Source organism: Teleopsis dalmanni, chromosome 2, assembly GCF_002237135.1.
Source record: "Teleopsis dalmanni isolate 2A chromosome 2, ASM223713v2, whole genome shotgun sequence".
Taxonomy (NCBI): domain Eukaryota; kingdom Metazoa; phylum Arthropoda; class Insecta; order Diptera; family Diopsidae; genus Teleopsis; species Teleopsis dalmanni.
Genome location: NC_051847.1, coordinates 154,452,501 through 154,473,460, shown reverse-complemented (window position 1 = coordinate 154,473,460; position 20,960 = coordinate 154,452,501). Strand labels below are relative to the sequence as shown.

The 20,960-nt window shown below is 34.2% G+C and overlaps 1 protein-coding gene and 1 long non-coding RNA gene across 2 annotated transcripts; both read left to right on the top strand.

The window, feature by feature from the left end:
* Positions 1–1,351: 1,351 nt before the first annotated feature.
* LOC119675977 lies at positions 1,352–1,840 on the top strand. The gene has a single exon (XM_038087198.1). It carries the CDS (start codon positions 1,352–1,354, stop codon positions 1,838–1,840), a length of 489 nt encoding a protein of 162 aa, XP_037943126.1.
* A 4,535-nt stretch (positions 1,841–6,375) lies between these two features.
* Positions 6,376–9,043, top strand: LOC119685749. Its single transcript, XR_005252827.1, has 4 exons — positions 6,376–6,579; positions 7,150–8,006; positions 8,069–8,572; positions 8,640–9,043. It is a non-coding gene; the product is annotated as an uncharacterized LOC119685749 (long non-coding RNA).
* The last annotated feature ends 11,917 nt before the right edge of the window (positions 9,044–20,960 follow it).

Sequence of the window (20,960 nt, the reverse complement as noted above, 5' to 3'; positions counted from 1 at the left end):
TTAAAAAATGTATCTTTTTTTAATACTCGTAACAATAACACAGAGAAATAAATTTTAAAGGGCATAACACACAAGTTAAGAGTATCAGATAAGATTGTATTTTACGTATATAACATAACAGATTTACTTTTTTATGTAGATAGTTATTTAAATGATTAATAAATTGTAATCTAAATTTTTACTATTACTCGGTTATTTTCATATTTTATTAATTTTGTACAGTACGTTTGCTAAACGCATCTTACAGACTTTTCCTTATTGTTGCAGTTAAAATGAATACCCTCCTTGTATTTTTGAATTCACTGTTATAATTCCCACTGTACATTCATTTTCTTCTATTTTATATGGGTAAAATTCTTCCCAATTTGACCGAACTTAAAGTCGTGTTAAATATTATGTTGCAAAGCGGTAAAAGTTTTGAAGTGATACCAAAATTAGACATATCTGCAAATAGTTAAGTGATTATTTTTCATTTATATTTCCATGACGTCACGTATACCTTCGTTTTCTTCTGTTATCCTCTTCTACAGTGGAGCCTAGAGCTTCCACCATCATTTTGTGTCGATCTCTATTGCGTGCTTCTCGGCTGATATCACTTCAAGAATAATTTGCTGATTGCAATTCTGCATCGACAGTTTTTCGCCATGTTAAAGCAAGCGCCCCAATATGATGGCCACTTCCCTGATGATTACATCTGAGTCTTTGATTCGCAATGTTGTCAGGGGGTCTGCGAAGAGTGACGGATCCAACTCACAGTACATTGCCCTTACAAGGTTCAAAATTTTTGGGGGTGTACTCCGCCTATCAAGTATTTTTCACAATTAACGTCTTTTAACACTACTACGGAAGCCAATGAAAACCATATATACTGGAATGCGGAATTCGTAACATTGGTGTTAATATGATTTTTGCAGGAACGGTTTCCTTTAAATTATTACTGTTTATTCCGAAGAGCAGCTACGTCCGCTTCAGAAATATGTAATAGGATTTAACTTGGTATAGGGAGCAACATTGTACCGGGGTAATTATTGCAGTTACTTCCGATCTTCTATTGTCAGCCAAATTTTAATAGGGGTGTGGCAGCACCAAAAAATATAAATAAAGAACTGTCAACAATGCAGAAGTGAGACAACAATATCCACAGTTCCCGCCAGTAGTAGTTTCGGAAAAATATAAAACAACACGTGAATAAATGAAAAACACAAATCTTAACTTTAAGAATAGTTTGTAATAAATAATTATAACAAATAAATAAACTTATTCATTTCCACTAAGGAGTGTTAAAATCGAAATAAAAACCAAACATAGTAAACCACTACATTGGTGACCAAGCCGACGCCGAACACAAAAAATGGCTACTCAAGAGCAAAAGATAACTGAAGACGAAAACGCAACAATCACTGCAATAAAGCTGCCGATGCCAACATTAATAAAAAACAACATTGACCTTTGGTTCATACAGTTGGACTACTGGTTCCAAGTCAACAACATAAAGGGCGATACTCAAAAGTTTGGCACAGTTATCGCAGCACTGGATGCATCGCTGTTAGAACAGATTTATAACACAATACAGAATCCACCAGCAACTCAGAAGTACGAAGCTATCAAGCAAGCAATAATAAAAAACTTTGCGGATAGTGAACAAAAACGCATACAAAAATTAGTTAGTGGTTTACAGCTTGGGGATAAAAAGCCATCTCATCTTTTAAACGAATTGCAACGCATTAGTGGAAACAAACATGACGAACAATTACTGAAAGGGTTATGGTTACAACGTCTTCCTGTAGAAGTACAGACATGTCTAGCCACAATTCAAGTGGAATTACCTAAGATGGCGTAATTGGCAGACAACATAACCGAAACAATCCGTATAAATTCGACAATGCAAGGAACTTATGTCAATGCAGCTAACGCCCCTGCAGCAGCTCATATTCAACGTGATGCACAAATCGAACAGCTTCAACGAGAAGTGACCAGACTTACGAGAATAGTCTCGAAATTATCAACCGAACACCGCTTAAGAACAAATCAACGTTCACGTTCAACATCCAGAAACCGGCAATGTCATGATGATAGTGAAGAAAAGAGCAGTACAAATTGTTGGTATCATAGAACATATGGGTCAAATGCAAAAAATTGCAAGCAACCATGCGCATATGGCACAAAAAACTAAAACCGACTTCGTCTACGGCGGCAGAAGAAGTTGTAAACGAAACATCTACAAGACTGTTCGTCTATGACAATAAGACAAAAAAATCATTCCTAATTGACACGGGTGCAGATGTTTCACTTATTGCCGCCAAACAAAAAAATTCAAATACAAACAATAATAACGAAAGAATACTCTACGCAGCAAATGGTTCTACGATCAAAACATTTGGTGAAATAGAGATAACTCTAGCTCTTGGCTTACGAAGAAATTTCACATGGCCATTTATTATCGCAGATGTAAACACTTCAATCATCGGTGCAGATTTTTTAAATCATTTCGGATTAATAGTAGACATAAAAATGAAACGATTGATCAACACATCGACAAACATTTTTTCAGCCGCAAGCGAACGTAAGGTAAATGCGCAAAAAATATCAACTGTGAACACATCTTGCAAAATTGCAGATCTACTAAAAGAATACATCGACATCACTAAACCAACACCGACAAATCGCCAGGTGACCAAAGTCACTCACCACATATTAACAAAAGGTCCACCAATATGTGGGAGACCACGTAGATTACCTCCAGACAAGCTAGCAGCAGCAAAAGAAGAATTCCAAAACTTAGTCACAGCCGGAATATGCCGTCCATCAAGTAGCAATAGCCCCTTACATATGCTAAAAAAACCAGACGGTAGTTGGAGACTTTGTGGAGATTACCGTCGCTTAAATGCAATCACCATCCCAGATCGTTACCCAGTTCCTCATATACATGATTTTGCACACATGTTATATAACCAAAAAGTTTTTTCAACCATCGACCTGATTAAGGCATATCACCAGATACCAGTTGAACCGGGGGATATTCCAAAAACGGCGATCATAACTCCATTTGGATTATTTGAATTTACTAACATGACATTCGGACTTTGCAATGCAGGTCAAACATTTCAACGCTTCATTCACGATGTATTACGAGATCTCGAATTCGCCTTTGCCTATATTGACGACGTCATTATTGCATCAGCAAACGAAGAAGAGCACAGGCAACACTTGCAACAAGTATTCGAACGATTCAGAAAACATGGTTTAATAATATACGTATCAAAATGCGTTTTTGCTCAAAACACAGTAAAATTTCTTGGTTATCTCATCAGTGAAAAGGGCATTCAACCTCTACCAGATCGAGTGAAAAGCATCATCGAGTACCCGCTTCCAACAAAAACAAAAGAATTAAGAAGATTTCTAGCATTACTTAACTTTTATCGCATGTTCGTACCAAACGCTGTAGATTCTCAAACTGCACTTCAACAAATGATAAAAGGAAACAAGAAGAACGACAACACACCGTTATGCTGGACCGAAATGAACAAAACAATCTTCCAAAAATGTAAAGATGAACTAACAAACTCGACACTACTTGTTCATCCGTCAAAAACTGCTACGCTTGCATTACAAGTAGACGCCTCGGATATAGCTCTCGGCGCAGTTCTTCATCAAGTGATAGACAGCATGTTCCAACCACTCGGTTTTTTCTCTAAACGATTAACAGATACACAAAAACGATACAGCACATACGATCCTGAGTTGTTAGCCGCATATCAGGGCATAAAACATTTTCGACATATATTAGAAGGTCGTGAATTCGTGTTAATAACTGACCACAAGCCACTCACGTTCGCATTCCAGCAAAAGTCCGACAAGACTTCACCACGTCAAGTCCGTCAGCTTGATTATATAGGTCAATTTACAACGAATATCGTTCATGTCAGCGGAAAAGACAACATCCCAGTAGATTTTCTCTCGCTGATAGATAGTATTAGCATCCCAAAAATCGACTACGATTGTATAATTGGATTACAACGATGTTGCCCACAACTGCAAGATATCAAAAACAACAATTCCATCGAAATCAAACTTTTATCTTTACCAACAATATCAGATAAAATTTATTGCGAAGTTTCAACTGGGCGAATTCGTCCTTACATTCCGCAGAAATACCGGCTACATATCTTTAAAGCTACGCATGGGTTGTCTCATCCCAGCAATCGGGGCACAACAAAAATGATAGCTGAAAAATTTTTCTGGCCTTCTATAAATGCTGATATTAGAAACTGGACCCGACAATGTATCCCATGCAAACGTTCTAAAGTGCAACGTCACAACCGTTCACCTATTTGTCAATATGAACTCGCTGAACACAGATTCGAACATATAAATATAGACATCGTCGGCCCGCTACCACCATCAAACAACTGCACATATATATTAACCATCATCGACCGTTTCAGCCGATGGCCAGAAGCAATTCCGATCCCAGATCAAACAGCGGAAACCATCGCAAACGCACTGATTGCTCAATGGATCGCACGTTTTGGCGTACCCTTACGTATCACAACAGACCAAGGAAGACAATTTGAATCTTCATTGTTCAAACAACTAGCTGAAGTTATCGATTGCAAACACTTACGAACTACGAGTTACCATCCTCAAAGTAACAGAATTGTGGAACGATTTCACCGCACATTAAAAGCAGCCTTAATGTGCTACCAAACAATTTCTTGGGCAGAAGTTTTACCAATAGTATTGTTAGGTCTACGCACGACTTTTAAACCAGACATTGGAGCTTCTGCTGCTGAAATGCTATATGGCCAAACTCTACGTTTACCGGGCGAAACAGTAAGCAACCCTAGCCACAGTAATATAAATCAACACGATTTCACAACCAAGCTAAGAGAACAAATGCAGAGCGGCAAGTCAACGTTGGTATCGCATCATATAGACCGAGGCTACCACATCCAACCGGCTTTAAGCTCAGCCACGCATGCATTTATACGAAATGACAAGGTAAAACCACCATTGATGCAACCTTACGATGGTCCTTACCAAATACTAGAGCGAAATGACAAGACCTTTAGAATACTGATCGAAAACAAAGAACAAACAGTCAGCATAGATCGTCTTAAAGCTGCTTTCATATGTCCCGATACAGACATTGACATTCACAACAAATTAATGGTATACCACACTCCAAACAACGTTAATGGTGACCAGTCTCTGCGACCAAATACAACAGCTAATCTGATAAAATCAGGACGCAACGTTCGCTTTCCAACCAAATTCAGTGACTCCATCACTTAGGGGGGAGTACTGTGGCAGCACCAAAAAATATAAATAAAGAACTGTCAACAATGGAGAAGTGAGACAACAATATCCGCAGTTCCCGCCAGTAGTAGTTTCGAAAAAATATAAAACAACACGTGAATAAATGAAAAACACAAATCTTAACTTTAAGAATAGTTTGTAATATATAATTATAAGAAATAAATAAACTTATTCATTTCCACTAAGGAGTGTTAAAATCGAAATAAAAACCAAACCTAGTAAATCACTACAGGGGTATTCAGGCAACTGATTAGTTGCTTAGTTGATTCAAAAACTTCATATAAAAAAAATTTAGCATTTTGATGTTAATCAGTTGCTTGAACGACCCAAAATGCGTAATCTGATTAGTTTGTTGTGTGTAAATGCCTTGGCAGCACTCGCATTAACAGCAAAAGCGAAACATACGTTAACAGTGAAAATTGTTTACACACAATTCAAACAGCTGAGAGAGATAGCTAACAAATTTCTATACAAAAGTTCATTTTAAGTTATTATTACGACACTTGAGACTGGCAGCACTATTAATCAAATTTGTACTAATCTGAGAATCACCGAAATAGTTAATTCTCTGCTTAGTTTAATTTTGTGTGCAAATTTTTGTTGTAATCAACTACTAAGCAACTAATCAGTTGCCTGAATACCCCTAATAAATTAAATAAATTTCTGTCCTTGTTTTTCTTTGCTATTCGAATTCGTCTAACTTTTAAATAGTTTCTTTTCGTCATAAAGATGCATCACTCTCGGCAGGAAACAATCGACAGGAGTTCACTGTCAACACACGTACATGAGAATTATATATATAAAAGTATATATATATTATTAATATAGTGATTGCGAAATATAGACAAAAACAATTAGCATATATTCGTTGACACAGAAAGATATATATGACGTGTATGTTATATATTAATTTTTTATAGCAATTTTTAAGCTTTTTCGGATAACGTACGGTCTCCCATCTTACTGTTGTTATTTGATGTATTCTTTCATTTTCTTACATTGAACATACCCTATAAGACGTACTGCATTTTTCAATTTGTTTTTTTGCGGAAGGTTAGTGTTTGACATGTAGTATGGTTTGTAAGAAGCCGGTTGCATTAAAGTTTTAGTGAAAAAAATAATCCAATATGTACAAAATAAATATTATTTAAATGAATTTGTAATTAAGTGATTTAATATGCTCAAATTAAAGTATCGAAATTACGCAAAAGTATTTACAAAATTGTAGTCTCTACACTTAATGAGACGCCAAACACATGTGTAAGAAATATAATTTAATGTTATATGAATTGTGTGTATTTAAGTATAATAATTCTAATATTAAATAGTATTATAACATTTTAATATTTAAAATTCAATTCTCGCATATAAAACCCAAATTATGATTAGCTGTAAATTTTGATCAGCATTTGCGTTTGAAGCCGCGTAGTCCTCTACGCCGTTATGAAGCCATGCGTTGTGGCTTTGTGGCTTTCTTATTTTTTTTTTTATCGTTTTAAAACGATAAAAAATGTATAAAAAATTTTTTTTTGTACTGAAGTTTTTTATGCAGTGCTAGGTTTAAGAATAAATGCTGTCATGGCGGCGATATTCCTGGAAAGAGTTGGCGCTTCGAAAGCAGCAATGAAATATATTTTATTGCTGCTCTTATTTGGATTGCTTTTTATTAAATAATGTGACTGGAAGTGGGTTTTAATATGACCTCACCCAGTTCATATTAAGACATTGACTTCCATCTTAATAAGATCTGAGTAATGATTCGAGATTATCATTTTTATAAAAAATAAATGTTTTATTTTCTTATTATAGATTTTGTTTTATTATTTATAGGGACTCGCCAATTAATGCTGCCTCAACAGTTGCTGTTATAATTACATTTGTGCCGCTGCAGACATCGCGATCCTTCAACAGTCACTATTCAACTTTAATCGTTTTGGGCAGCACCTGCAAGTGGGCAGAACCTGCTGGCATTGTTCCTGTTTTATGTAGTGAGCTGCACTTTGTTGTAGAGTTGTGGTTCCGTAACTTAAAATAGTGCCACTCCTGGAACTACTCAACTTTTATTATATTACTTGCTCTTCTGTCTAATTGGATGCTACATATATTCAATAATATACTTGAATGCCTGTTACATGAAATCATGACTTGGCCACTCAAAAAATTTTGCCTGTATCCCAAGGATAAAAATATTTTGCATATTTTAAATTACAAATGCCGAAAACATGGGTTAGAAAATGGTTAGATAAACGAAGTGTAAAACGGGTTAAATGTGGATTAAGGATGGGTGTGATTTTAACTGAGATTAACTTGGAACTAAGTGGCAAAATGTGGTTACTTCTCAACTGCAAGTCGTCAGTATTCAATGAATTATAACAGTCATTAACTTATTACAATAGTTGACCATTTATTTCACGATGTATTTTATGAAACAAGCATATCCGCTTCATCAGATGTTAGTTTCAGTGGCATATGATCGTCGGTGTTTGCTAAGTGGAATGAGAATATGAGTCTATCCACGTTTTATATATATTCCGTTATACAAAAATACTTGGTTTCCAATTTTGGCAAAATTAAGACACTTTTTAAAGTGGTACATCATCATTGCTTTTGCTGAATGGCTCTTGGATATTGTCTAGTGTACTTTCGATATAAAGCTATAAGCGTTGTATATTCAGTTTTATGTTGTGGTAAGTTCAATTTTACATCTCTGTAAACAAAAATTCATTACTATATTTGAATATTCTTATAGTGGCAACTTATGTATACTGACATCAAAACCAACTGAACTGAGTGATCTTCCGACTCTATGAAATTACAATAAAAATTCAATAATTCCTATATAAAATGTGATACATCTAATGGTACTGGTGTTCCTTTAAAAATGAACACAGATTTGGTAGAAGAAACATCAATAACAAAATAAACGCATAAATCATGTTACAAATACTTATATATGATGATAACAATAACACTAAACGATCAACATTTTTTTATGAAATTGCCAATTACCAGTGAATATTGCTTGAATAATTACTACAATAAGGATGAGATATGCACTCCCAGCTACTGCTTATGATAACATAATATAATAGACGATGCTGTAACGATGTCATATGCACACGTATTCCTCCTAAATATCAAAGTATTTGGTTTTAATCAAATGAAGTAAAATTTTTTACTTTGATAGTAAGAACTTACAACCGACCATATTTGATGTGGAGAGTGCATTAGTTATTGTATCCTGTTTCATATAGTAAGTATTTATATATATAGAAAGCTGATATAAAAAATTCTATAAAAACATATAAATTTATTTACAGTTGCTGTTGACAATATTATTGCCAAGTACGAGTATTCGGGTATTACAAAACTAACAGCAGTCTTTTACGTGAATATAATTAAATTGTACTCCATCTATGAAACTGCATATAAACTTTATAAACTAAAATTGACGCCAAAAGGTATTTTAGTATAAGATAATTGTTAATATTGTGTGGGAGTAATTTAATTAGATATCTTGTATGTATTTAAATGAATCAAAATGTACAATAGTTTTATACCCTAACTACACAAAGTGATACATACATTGCCTAATGCAGTGATTGAAAACAGATTTGTAATGAAAAATTATTTGAATACAATAATGATTTTCTTAAATGCAGTGATCTATAAATACGTTAGCCAAGATTGTGCAAGTAATACCGCTAACCAAAACAATATTCATTTATAATTGAAAATATAAGTTCGAAATAATTTTTATAAAACGTAAATATATATATATATATAGATATATATATATATATATGTAAAGAATAGAGTTTTATTAAGTAATAATAATAAAGAATAGAGCTTTATTAAGTAATGATAATAAAGAATTATATCAACAAATAATTAAAAAAAATGCGAGAGCACAACTGTTTGCGCACGCGACGATCGAACTTGACAACACGACTGCTCAACTCAACGTCGCCAATTGAACTACTCCACTACTACTGCCAGGGTTGCCATATATGTTCTTCTTACATTCGGCCTCCTGTTCATCCTCATCGGTCCCCGATGACAAACAATCTTCATTTGCTTTAACGTAACACCATAGTTTCATGTTATCACAACTAGTTGATGTGATATAAGAACCTTCTATATCAGCCGCTCTACGTACATCATATCTGCCGTTACGCTTAACTTTTGTAACTTCGTATGGCCCGAGGAATTCACTTGCAAGTTTTCTTCCAGCGATAAATTGGGTGCGTTTTATAGTTGCTAAATCTCCAACGGAGTACCCAGTTTCTGCTTTGCGCTTTTTGTCGAAGTTTGATTTGTAGCTTGCCTGTGCTTTTGGCTTGTTTACGTAACTGCTGTCGTTCCTCCATGAAATGAAGTTGCACTTCCTCTTGAAGCATTTCAATTATTTTGCTACTGACGTCGATTTTCATATGTGTACCAAACATAAGCTCAAACGGAGATGACTTTGTTGAACTATGCAAAGAATAGTTTATAGCTTTTTGTACCTGCCCAACGTATTTGTACCATTTGCTTTAATCAATAGATGACAGTTTAGCAATAATCCCCAGTATGGTTCTATTAACACGTTCGACGCCCCTTTGCATGCATCGTTTGTTGACGCTCTTGTTATGATAATTGCAGGATCGCCATGCTTTCCAGTTGCACTAGCAATGTGTTCGACTAATTTTAAGGCACTTACTTTCGGATTTTTGTTAACTTCTTTTAAAACTAAGCTGACATCCCTACGTATGAGTATCCTTGGGCGGCCACTGCGAGGCTTATTTTCAATAGAACCACTATTTTTATAATTTTTTATTATCGTCTGAACTGTTGATCGAGTCAAATTTACTAATTTTGATACTTTTACCATAAGGTTTTTTTTCATTTCTATGCTTAATAACCAGATTTCGCATATCACTTTTTTTTTTTTTTTTTTTTTTTTTTTTTTTTTTATTGCTACAACTATTTACAATATAAATAACGAGTAGCTTGAATCTGATAAATACAATACATACATAAATAAGCAATTTATTTTCTACACAAATTACTTTACATTCTAATTCAATGCCATATCAGCGACATTTCGCCGTTTTAATCGTCTCTGTTGTCCATACGAAGTTATGATGTTAACAGCTTCTATGTTGACATGTTGCTGCAACCTCAGTTTGTGTCTTGTTGCTTTCTGTTTTATTTCTTCAGCGACTGTGGACAATTTTAGATCGCGATGTATATCGCTGTTCCTAATGTACCATGGCGCTTTTAAAATGTTCCGTAGAACCTTGTTCTGGAAACGTTGGATTATTTCGACGTTACTTTGGCTAGCGCTCCCCCATAGTTCAGCGCCATACGACCATACAGGTTTTAAAATTTGATTATATAGCAGAATCTTGTTTTGCATAGATACTGTGGATTTGCGGCCAATCAGCCATTCCATTTTTCGCAACTTCATGTCAAGCTCGTCCCGTTTCTTTTTTATGTGTTCTTTCCACCGAAGTTTTGCGTCCAACGTTATACCAAGATATTTTGCAGTATGTGCATATGGTATTTGAGTACCTTGAATCGAAATAGGAAGATACTGTATTTTTTTATTTGTAAAATCCACATGAACAGATTTAGCAGAATTCAGTTTGATACGCCATCTTTTTGTCCAATTGTCTAACGAATTTGTAGCTGTTTGTAATTTGGCTATTGATTCTTCAACGGAGTCAGCAATCGCCAAAATAGCAGTATCATCTGCAAATGTTGCAATTTTATTTTCAGGTGTTATTGGCAAGTCCATTGTGTAAAGCAGGTACAGTAGTGGACCGAGTACACTGCCCTGAGGTACACCAGCTTTTATCGCAGAAAGATTTGAAAAATAGTTGGTAAAATTGAAATTGGTCTATATGACGATATGCATTCTAGCGGCTTGCCTGCTTTTGGAATCATTTTTACTTCTGCGATTTTCCATAGGCTAGGAATATATTTTAAATTTATTGTTGCATTGAATTGCATTAATAATTTGTTAACAGCTTTATCGGGTAACTGTTTTAAAACTTCGGATGTTATAAGGTTAAAGCCAGGCGCCTTTTTATTTTTCAAATCTTTTATTGCTGATTTTAATTCGCGTTTTGTTATTCGATCGAAAAAAAAAAAAAAAAATTTGTGAATTCTGTGCCCTTGTCAGTTTTCATTATTCTAAAACAACCGTACTTAAGTATGAATTTTTCTACAATTGCTTTCGCAACATTGACAGCGTCTTTCGTTTCTACAGGGATCGCTTCTACAAATATTGTTAATTCACATTGAAGTGTTAAAATATATCTATAATTGTTAGATGATATTAATGGGCCTACAGTGTCTATTGTTATTACATCAAATGATGTGTTTGGTGTTTCGGTAATTTGGTATTCTTCTTTTGTGTGCCTAATTATTTTAACTCTTGCACATGTGTCACAGTTGTTGACAAAATTTTTTACCATTTTGTTCATGTTTTTCCAAACAAATTTTTGTTTTAATTTATTTATGTATCTCTTAATTCCACAATGTCCTCCATGTAGAGATTCGTGATATTCTTTTATTAATCTGAGCATTTCTTTTGTATCTTCTATTCGTTTCGGTGGTATATATATCATAATGTCTAGACTTTCTTTTAATTTTAATTCATTTTGCAGCTTATTAAATATTTCTTTCAGTTCTTGCAACTTTATTTCATTTAATATTTCATCATTTTCTGCTAACGCTAGCTTTGTAATTTTTAAGTTGTTCATTTTGAATAATAACTTCTTCAGAATCAATTTTATCTCTGATAATGATTTCTCGTTGTATTCGACAACTATTTTATTTGCTGCTATAATATTTATTGCACTATTTTCATTGAACTTTTTATTTTTATGTTCAAGTGCTTTTCCACCTTTAATATATTTTGCACTATTTCTATTGAACTTTTTATTCTTGTGTTCAAGTGCTTTTTCTTCTTTTCCATCTGCAGAATGGTTTACCTTTTTAAATTCAAGTTTCTTTACAAATCTTACATCTGTTATTGATGTCGCATTCCACATGTGGAGGTGATCAATCTCCGTGTTAGCATTCAAGGTTTGCTTTTTACTTTCTTCTTTATGTGCTTTAATATTTTTGCTCATTGTTCTAGTTAATACATTTATATTTTTGGGTATCATTTCAATTAGTTGCGTTATTTCCTTGGTTCTTCCACCAGGATTTCTTCTACGATATTCTTCTAACGTTATGGGTTTTGGACCCGCTTCTGGATTGTCTAAAATTGCTTGTTGCAAAGTTTTCACAATTTTTGCAAATGTGTCATCAATCTCCTGTTGTGACATTTCCAGTTTTATTTATTTTTTTTTTAAAAAAATTTTAAAATTAAATCGTTTGCATAATCGATAATGTACTGGTGTGTATTCAAATGTTTATTAAGAACTTTTTTTTGTGTGGAAGCTTTTACCACAAACAAAACAATTATAACTTTCTATTCGTTACTGTAAAATAACTATAATTGAATATCTATAATTCTAATTGTAGAATTAGAAGATGATTATTAAACTGCTTTAGTTAATTGGGCAGGCTTTTTGCTATTGAACTGCTTTAGAAGATTTGGTCCGTCGGAGGCAGGCTTTTTGCTATTGAACTACTTTAGAAGATTTGGTCCGTGGGGGGCAGGCTTTTTGCTATTGAACTACTTTAAAAGATTTGGTCCGTCGGTGGCAGGCTTTTTGCTATTGAACTGCTTTAGAAGATTTGGTCCGTCGGGGGCAGGATCGCCATGTTATGATAATTGCAGAATCGCCATGTTATGGTTATAAAATGTAATTGTAATGTTATGGTGATGATCTTAATGCTTCGCCATGTAATGGTTGCAGGATGTTAGGATCATCAAGATATAATAGCAGGATTGTTAGATAGAGTCTTTTCAATTAATATCACCAAATGTTGTCTGAGTCCTGAAAGGATTCAAGGATCACTTATCGACCAGTGTAAGTGGAAACGACCTATCAGTATAGAGGAGAGTATTACTAAGCTCTTCAGCCGCTTAGCATCTTTCAGCATCTAAATCCCGCATAGAACACGATTCAAATAAAAGACGTAACCTTGTCTTAAGTTAAATTGAATCTATTTTTATTATCAAAATTATGGGTATTTATACTTATTCTAGCTTATTTACTAAACAATTATTATTTACTTTTTGATTGATTTGAGTAACCAATCAATGCATTGGTTACTCCCATAAATTACATTAATTATTTTATTACATATATTTTATAAACAAATACTCTTCTAACGCATTACAATAATACGTCATATATTGTTTTTAAAGAGTTAATGTACTTTCTAGAATTTAGGTCGGAATAGTGCAATGACCATACATGCTTATCATGTCTTATGTTACAAATGCATATTTGTAACAGCATGAGTCAAAATATTTCTTTTAAGTAATATGATCAAAGTCAAAGCGTCAAACCGACAAAAGTGCATATTATAATTTATGACACATTTATTTTGTCTGAATGAACAGTGGCTTGTCACATATAATATTAATGTAGGTCATGGGCACTACACTCTTCTTTTGTATTGCTCTCTCTCATTGCCTCGATCTGCTCGTATCGTTTTTTCAATTCTTTAAATGACGAGGCAGAATACAATGGAAATTTCAAGTCGTCTCTTAATACCAGCCCATTTGCAATGTATCCTATAACAGACTCCTCGTCTAATGCTCCAAGTGCAGCGATTTTACGCATTTGTAAAATGTATTCGTGAAAACCTTCGTTTGGATGTTTTTTGCGCTCTCTTAATCTTTTGTGTACTTCCGCGCTGCTTAATGTTACCTCAAATTCTTCCAACAACGCTTCGCGTAAATCACTATAATTGGTTACTGTTACGGTTTCTAAGAACAGTTTCGCCGTTCCAGTCATTTTATTACGTGCATTCACGTACTTCTGCTTGTTGTTTAATTCATATGCATCTGCGTTTGCTTCGACGTTACTTATCCATTGTTGAATTGGCATTGACACACCATCGAAATCAGGTACGACTTTTGCAAAATTTTCAATAGGGATACTGCTGCATCTGTTTATGTTTTGTTCTAACCGCTGCGCTAGAAATTCGACCAGCTCGCCAATTTCTCTGCCACGCACGTCTGAACACATTTCTTTTTGATCTTTTCCATCGATCGTTTCTCTTTCACTTTATTTTGCATCTTACCTATATCGCTTGATATGCTTCTATTTCTGCTGCTTTTCGAAACGCCATTTTCAATTTTTCCCGTTCCAAGTTCTTTTCGTTCCTCTGTTTTTTGCTTCTGCGTTTTGAGTGTTGTTTTCTGTAGCTTCTTTTTTGTCGTTCTTGTTAAAATTTGTCTACCGTCATCTGCGTCGGCGTCACACATGTAATGCAATAATTTTGTCTTGTCTTTGTCCGCTTTTGATTTCAATTCCAAAAATAACTCCTAGCTCTTTAGGTTGAGCCCCCAAATGTAAAGAATAGAGTTTTATATTAAGTAATAATAATAAAGAATAGAGCTTTATTAAGTAATGATAATAAAGAATTATATCAACAAATAATTAAAAAAAATGCGAGAGCACAACTGTTTGCACACGCGACGACCGAACTTGACAACTTTATACACGACTGCTCAACTCAACGTCGCCAACTGAACTACTCCACTACTACTGCCAGGGTTGCCATATATGTTCTTCTTACATATATATATAAGTGACAATTTTTAATAAAACGATTTTCAATTTTTCTTATAAAATTTTATTTTAATCTTAACGTGATGCAAGCTTTACTCCAACTGCCATCAAAGTTTTTCTGCGAAGAGAAGCAAGTTCAATTTATATTACTGAATTTGTTTGAGAGAGAGACAGAGCTTTATGTATTATAATTATATATAAATATATATATATATAGTAACGCTGTTGCACGCTTATGAAGTGGAAAGAGGAAAAAGAAAAACACAAATTTTCGTTTTCACAATTTTATTTTTAAACTTTGTTTTTTTTAAATTTTGGATTTTTACAAATTTTATTTTAAATTCTTGATTTTATAATTTTATTTTTTAACATTGAATTTTTCAAATTCCGATTTTCAAATAATTGATTTTCACAAATTTTAATTTTAAATTCTTGATTTTACAATTTTAATTTTTAACATTGATTTTTTCAAATTTTTATTTTTAAATTCTGATTTTTCAAATAATTGATTTTCACAAATTTTAATTTTAAATTTTGATCTTTCTAAATTTTATTATTTTTATGACTACGATTGAAATAACCGATGGAGAAGATTGAACTCTTTGAAAAACTCTCTTTAACAGGATTGATCTTAGGGTTTTATACTCTGTTTAACAGAGACAAATTGAAGCTCTCAAAAGCTATATTTTTGAAGCTTTGAATTTTGTATGGAATCCAGCTTAAAGTTTTCGTTTTAACAGAAAGCTTAATGTTTTCATAAAAGTTACTGTAAGGTAACAGAAAGTTTCTCTGTTGTTGGCATGATAACTCAAAAGTTTGCTGTTGGTAACATAGCGTCACTTTTTAAGCTCTTACTTAAAATTATGCTATGATCAGCATTGGGTACAGTCACTTAATGCTGTACAAAGACTTTTTGTTGATTACACGATCATGCACTCAAAGTTTGTTTACAATAGCTTTTACTTTGTTGAAGCTATTGTATGGTCACTTTGTAACAATTTTTAATGTGAAAAACGTGTAACGTTTTCATAATGTTTATTTATGTTTTAAAGTATGAGGAATTTTTATTAAAGTTTATGATGTGATCAATTTTTATGCAACAATATGGTTGATACATTGTGACAATTTTGATAAAGAAATTTTAGCATTTATGCTAATTCTGTGTGGTCGTTTGGGAGTTTAATTTATGTTAATTTATGTTTAAAAGTATAAGGAATTTTTATTGGAATTTATGATGTGACCAATTTTTATGCAACAATGTGGTTGATACATTGTGGCAATTCTGATAGAAAAATATTAGCATCTATGCTAATATGTAACTATATACATATATGTAAAGTTTTATTTATTACTATTATTATTATAAAGTTTTATTTATTACTATTATTATTATAAAGTTTTATTTATTAAAATTAAATTAAAATATAAAAATGAAAAAATTAGGACTAAAACAAAATTTAAACCGCCGTCTCGTTCGGTGTCTTGATTCCAACTGACTCACTTCGTTGAATTGCCTTTGATGTTGCTCTCAGTGCTATTTTGATGAGTTTTATGTGAGTATTTTACATGAGTTGCTCTTTTCGCTCCCACAACTCGGCCATCGTGCGGGCTATTCGACTCGAATGGCTCATCGGTTTCACTTAGCCATGGCTTCATGTATTCCGCACAACTGGAAGTTCTCATTGGACCTTCGCCCATGCCCACCTTAATGACGTTATAAACATTATTCAACTTAACACAAATCACCTCGTACGGTCCCAGATATTTAGGTCTCAGTTTTAAGCCTCCACCTAATTGGGTCGCCTTTATGGCTACTAAGTCGTCAATTCTGTACACACGTGCTGGTTTACGTCTTCGATCGTAAGATTTTTTGTTTTCGGCTTGAATTTTAAGTATACCTTCCTTCGCTTTCTGGCGTAATTCATCACGTTGGTTATTAAATTGTTTGACAATTTCATTCTCGATTAACTCTTTGATACAAAGATCTTCTTTGGTTCGCATCTTAATACCCACCATAAGTTCAAAAGGCGTCGTATGCGTACTTCTGGAATACGTTGAATTCATGAGCTGCTGCACGGCATCGACGTGCTTGTACCATTTTGTTGGTTCATCTGTACTGAGTTTTGCCAAAACGTTTTTTATTACTGCGTTCATTCTTTCGACCTGACCATTGACTCTTGGCAGACCCGTCGTTATTAGGAAATGATTAATATCTTGCTCTTTGCAATACTTCGCAAAGTCCTCACTCGTAAATGCAGAACCACGATCTGATATTATATTGATAGGATTACCAAATATTCGGCTTTGTTGTTGTAACTTTTGAATCACATCTTTCGCTGACGTCGTCTTCGTGGGGTACAACCAAATAAACTTCGTAAAAGCGTCGACAACTGCAAGAATATGGTTGTAGAATTTGTTCGTCGATTGAAGTGGTCCAAGGACATCAACATGGTAAGTTTGTAACGGTACTTCGCCTTTGTTAATAGGATGCAACTCACCTTCCATTTTGCCACGTTTACGATTAAATAAAATGCAACGAATACAGCAATCAATAGTCTTCTGAATTTTCGCGTCTAACTTCGGAATATAATAATCTCGACTTATGATTTCTTTAGTTTTCTTTGTTGCAAAATGACCTTTTTCATGAGTTTGTCGAATTATATTCGTCTGCATGTTTTCGGGAATTACAATAAGTTCGCGTTCATCTTTCAGTCTATAAAGAACGTCACCTTTTAAAAAATGTCAGTCGTAATTATGTTTATCGCGCACAATCTCTATAATGGCGTTTAAACCGTCGTCTTTGATTTGAGCATTCCGAATTTGTGTGAGAATGCCTGATTCTTCTATCACCATAACTGGGTATCGGCTTAAAGTGTCAACATGTCTCATCTGTGAGCCTGAACGATGTTGCACCTCATAATCATACTCCTCAAGTAATAAAACCCAGCGTGCCACTCGTGTGCATAGGTCTCTCTTCTCCAAAGTTTTAGTGAATGCATTACAGTCTGTTATAATCTTGAAATGTAGACCAAGAAGATATACTCGAAACTTCTTTAAAGCCTCTACGACAGCTAAAATCTCTAGTTCATAGCTTGAATACTTCTTTTCAGCGTCTGTCGTCTTCTTAGTCATATAGTAAACCGGATGTAAATGACCGTCATCTGGTGCTCGCTGTAACAGCACCGCTCCATAACCATGCATCGAGGCATCCGTATGTACTTCTGTCTCTAACTGTTGATTAAATATTCTCAATGTCGGTTCATTACACAAAGCATCTTTGATTGCGTTAAAAGAAGCTACATGCTCAGCTTGCATATCAAATTTTCGATCTTTCTTTCTTAAATCAGTTAACGGTTTAGCAATTGCTGAAAATCTCGGCACGAATTTTCGAAAATAGTTGGCTAGACCAATGAAACTTTCTAGCTCCTTCAAATGTTGTGGCAATTTAAAACTTCTTAGTGCATCAACCTTTGCTGGTGCTGGTGAAATCGTATGTTCCTCTATTATATGCCCTAAAAACTCGACACGTTTTTTCAAAAATTGACACTTTTTTAAATTTATTTCCAGGCCATAATCTCTACATAAAGATAATACTTCTTTTAAGTTTTTGAGTGCTTCATCTTCACTATCAGCTGGTATAATCACGTCATAAATATACGGTAAAGCTACACCTCTTCGTGTCAGTTCACGAAAAATTGAATTCACATACCTCTGAAATACACCAGGTGAGTTGGATAGACCAAAAGGAACCTTCTTGAACTGATATTGACCGTTGTGTGTTACAAAAGACGTGTATTTTCTACTATCTTCAGCTACATTGACGTGAAAGAAACCATTTTTTAGATCGATGGTGCTAAATATTTTTGCATTCTGCAACCTGTCCAATTGATCTTCAATCAATGGTAAACGGAACCGATCTCTTAAAATAAACTTATTGATTCTTCGATAATCGATACAAAGTCGAGGCGTTCCATCACGTTTACGCACTAAAACCACAGGGCTGCTGTACTCTGAGTCCGATTCTTCAATTACACCGTCTTTCAACCAATCTTCTATTTGTTTTTCAACCACACCTCTTTCTGCAATCGGCAGTCTCCGCGGTCTCGATGAAATTGGTCCGTCATCTTTTAGAACGATATTCATTTCGACATTCGTAGTTTTTATTTTGTTAGGTTTATAATTTTTAACCATGTCTATGACTTTTTCTTTTGCTTTTGCGCTTATCGAAGTGTTAATATTAAATTGTTTTTCGAATTGTTTTTCCATATTTATTTTCATAATATTTTGCCAATCATTATCTTCGCTACTGTCCAGTTTTTTAATCATCACTCCCGTTGGATTTATTTTTATTTCGGCTTGTGAGCAAATTTCAGAGCCAATAACTACCGGAGTGTCTAAGCAGTAGAACGGAACGACTTCAAATGGCATATCAAAGTTCTCACTGTCAATATCTGTAAGGACGGAAATTTTTGTCTACTAAATTTCCGCCTACATACACTGAAGTTACACAGAATTCATAAATTTGACTTGAACAACATCGTGTATTTGGTGCGCATCAGTAAACAAGGCCAAGTTTCGGTGCGACGCCTTTGCTAAAAATTTTTTTTTTGTTTTTTTATTATAAATTGTTTTATTATTATATATGATTTTAAAGAACAATAAATAAAACAAAACAAGACATAAAGCAACTAGTTATTAGATAACTAACAAGCAATTTAAATTTAAATAGATTAGGCGATTCCACGCAATAATAAATTAATTGTACTATATTTCAATGATTTAAGCCCAAAGATCGCACGGCTTTCGGCGCTTTAGACGGCGTATTGGCTCAGTTGTCGCTAGTAAATGCGCCTCAGCATTTATGTGACAACTAAGTCTATCTTGGTGTGATTTGGCTTTGGTATGAATTTCTTCCTGTACTGTTGTCACTCCAAGGTCACGATGTAAGTCAGAATTTCTCACGTACCATGGCGCGTTTGTTACACTCCGTAGCATGAAATTTTGGAATCTTTGGATGATGGAAATTTGTGTTCTGCTTGCGCAACCCCATAGCTGTATTCCATATGTCCAGATTGGCTGGAGCATTTGTTTGTATAATACAAGTTTATTGAAAAGCGATAGTTTTGATTTTTTGCCGATTAACCATTTCAACGATTTGAATTTAAGATCTAATTCACTTCTTTTCTTTTTTATGTGCTCGCTCCATCTTAGTTTAGCGTCCAAAGTCATACCCAAGTATTTCGCAGTATTCGCGTGAGGGATTTGTGCTTCATCGATGTAGACAGGTATATGACTGATGTTTCGATTTGTGAAATTTACATGCACTGATTTTTCTTTATTCAGATTAATTTTCCATTTTTTTGTCCAAGCAATTATACTGTCCATACTATTTTGCAAATTATTAGCTGCTATTACTGCGCTTTCTCCAACTGCAAGGACTGCAGTATCATCAGCAAAAGTTGCTGTGAACGTTGTTGCACTCGTTGGCAAGTCGTGTGTATAAATCAGATATAAGAGAGGACCCAAGACACTACCTTGCGGAACTCCAGCGTTAATTTTATGCAGTTTACTATAGGTATCACCGTGCTTTACTCGAAAGTAACGATCAGATAAGTAAGAGGAGATTATGTCATAATACTCCGTTGGGAGAATATTTTTTACTTTGGTAAGCAATCCGGAGTGCCAGACTTTATCGAAAGCCTGCGACACATCTAAAAACACAGCTGAGCAGATTTTTTTTTCCTCAAGAGCTTTTTCTACTACATTGGTAATCCTATGGACTTGATCTATGGTGGAGTGATTGCACCTAAAACCAAACTGATGTAAAGGTATTATGTTTTGACTTTCAATCAGAGGAAGGATTCTTTTCAGTAAGACTTTTTCAAATATTTTTGAAAGTACAGGCAGAAGTGCTATTGGTCTGTAACCACTTACGTCATTAATATCCTTTCC

Coding starts and splice junctions, on each gene's coding strand:
- LOC119675977 (XM_038087198.1), top strand. CDS start 1,352: ATGGCTACTCAAGAGCAAAAGATAACTGAAGACGAAAACGCAACAATC.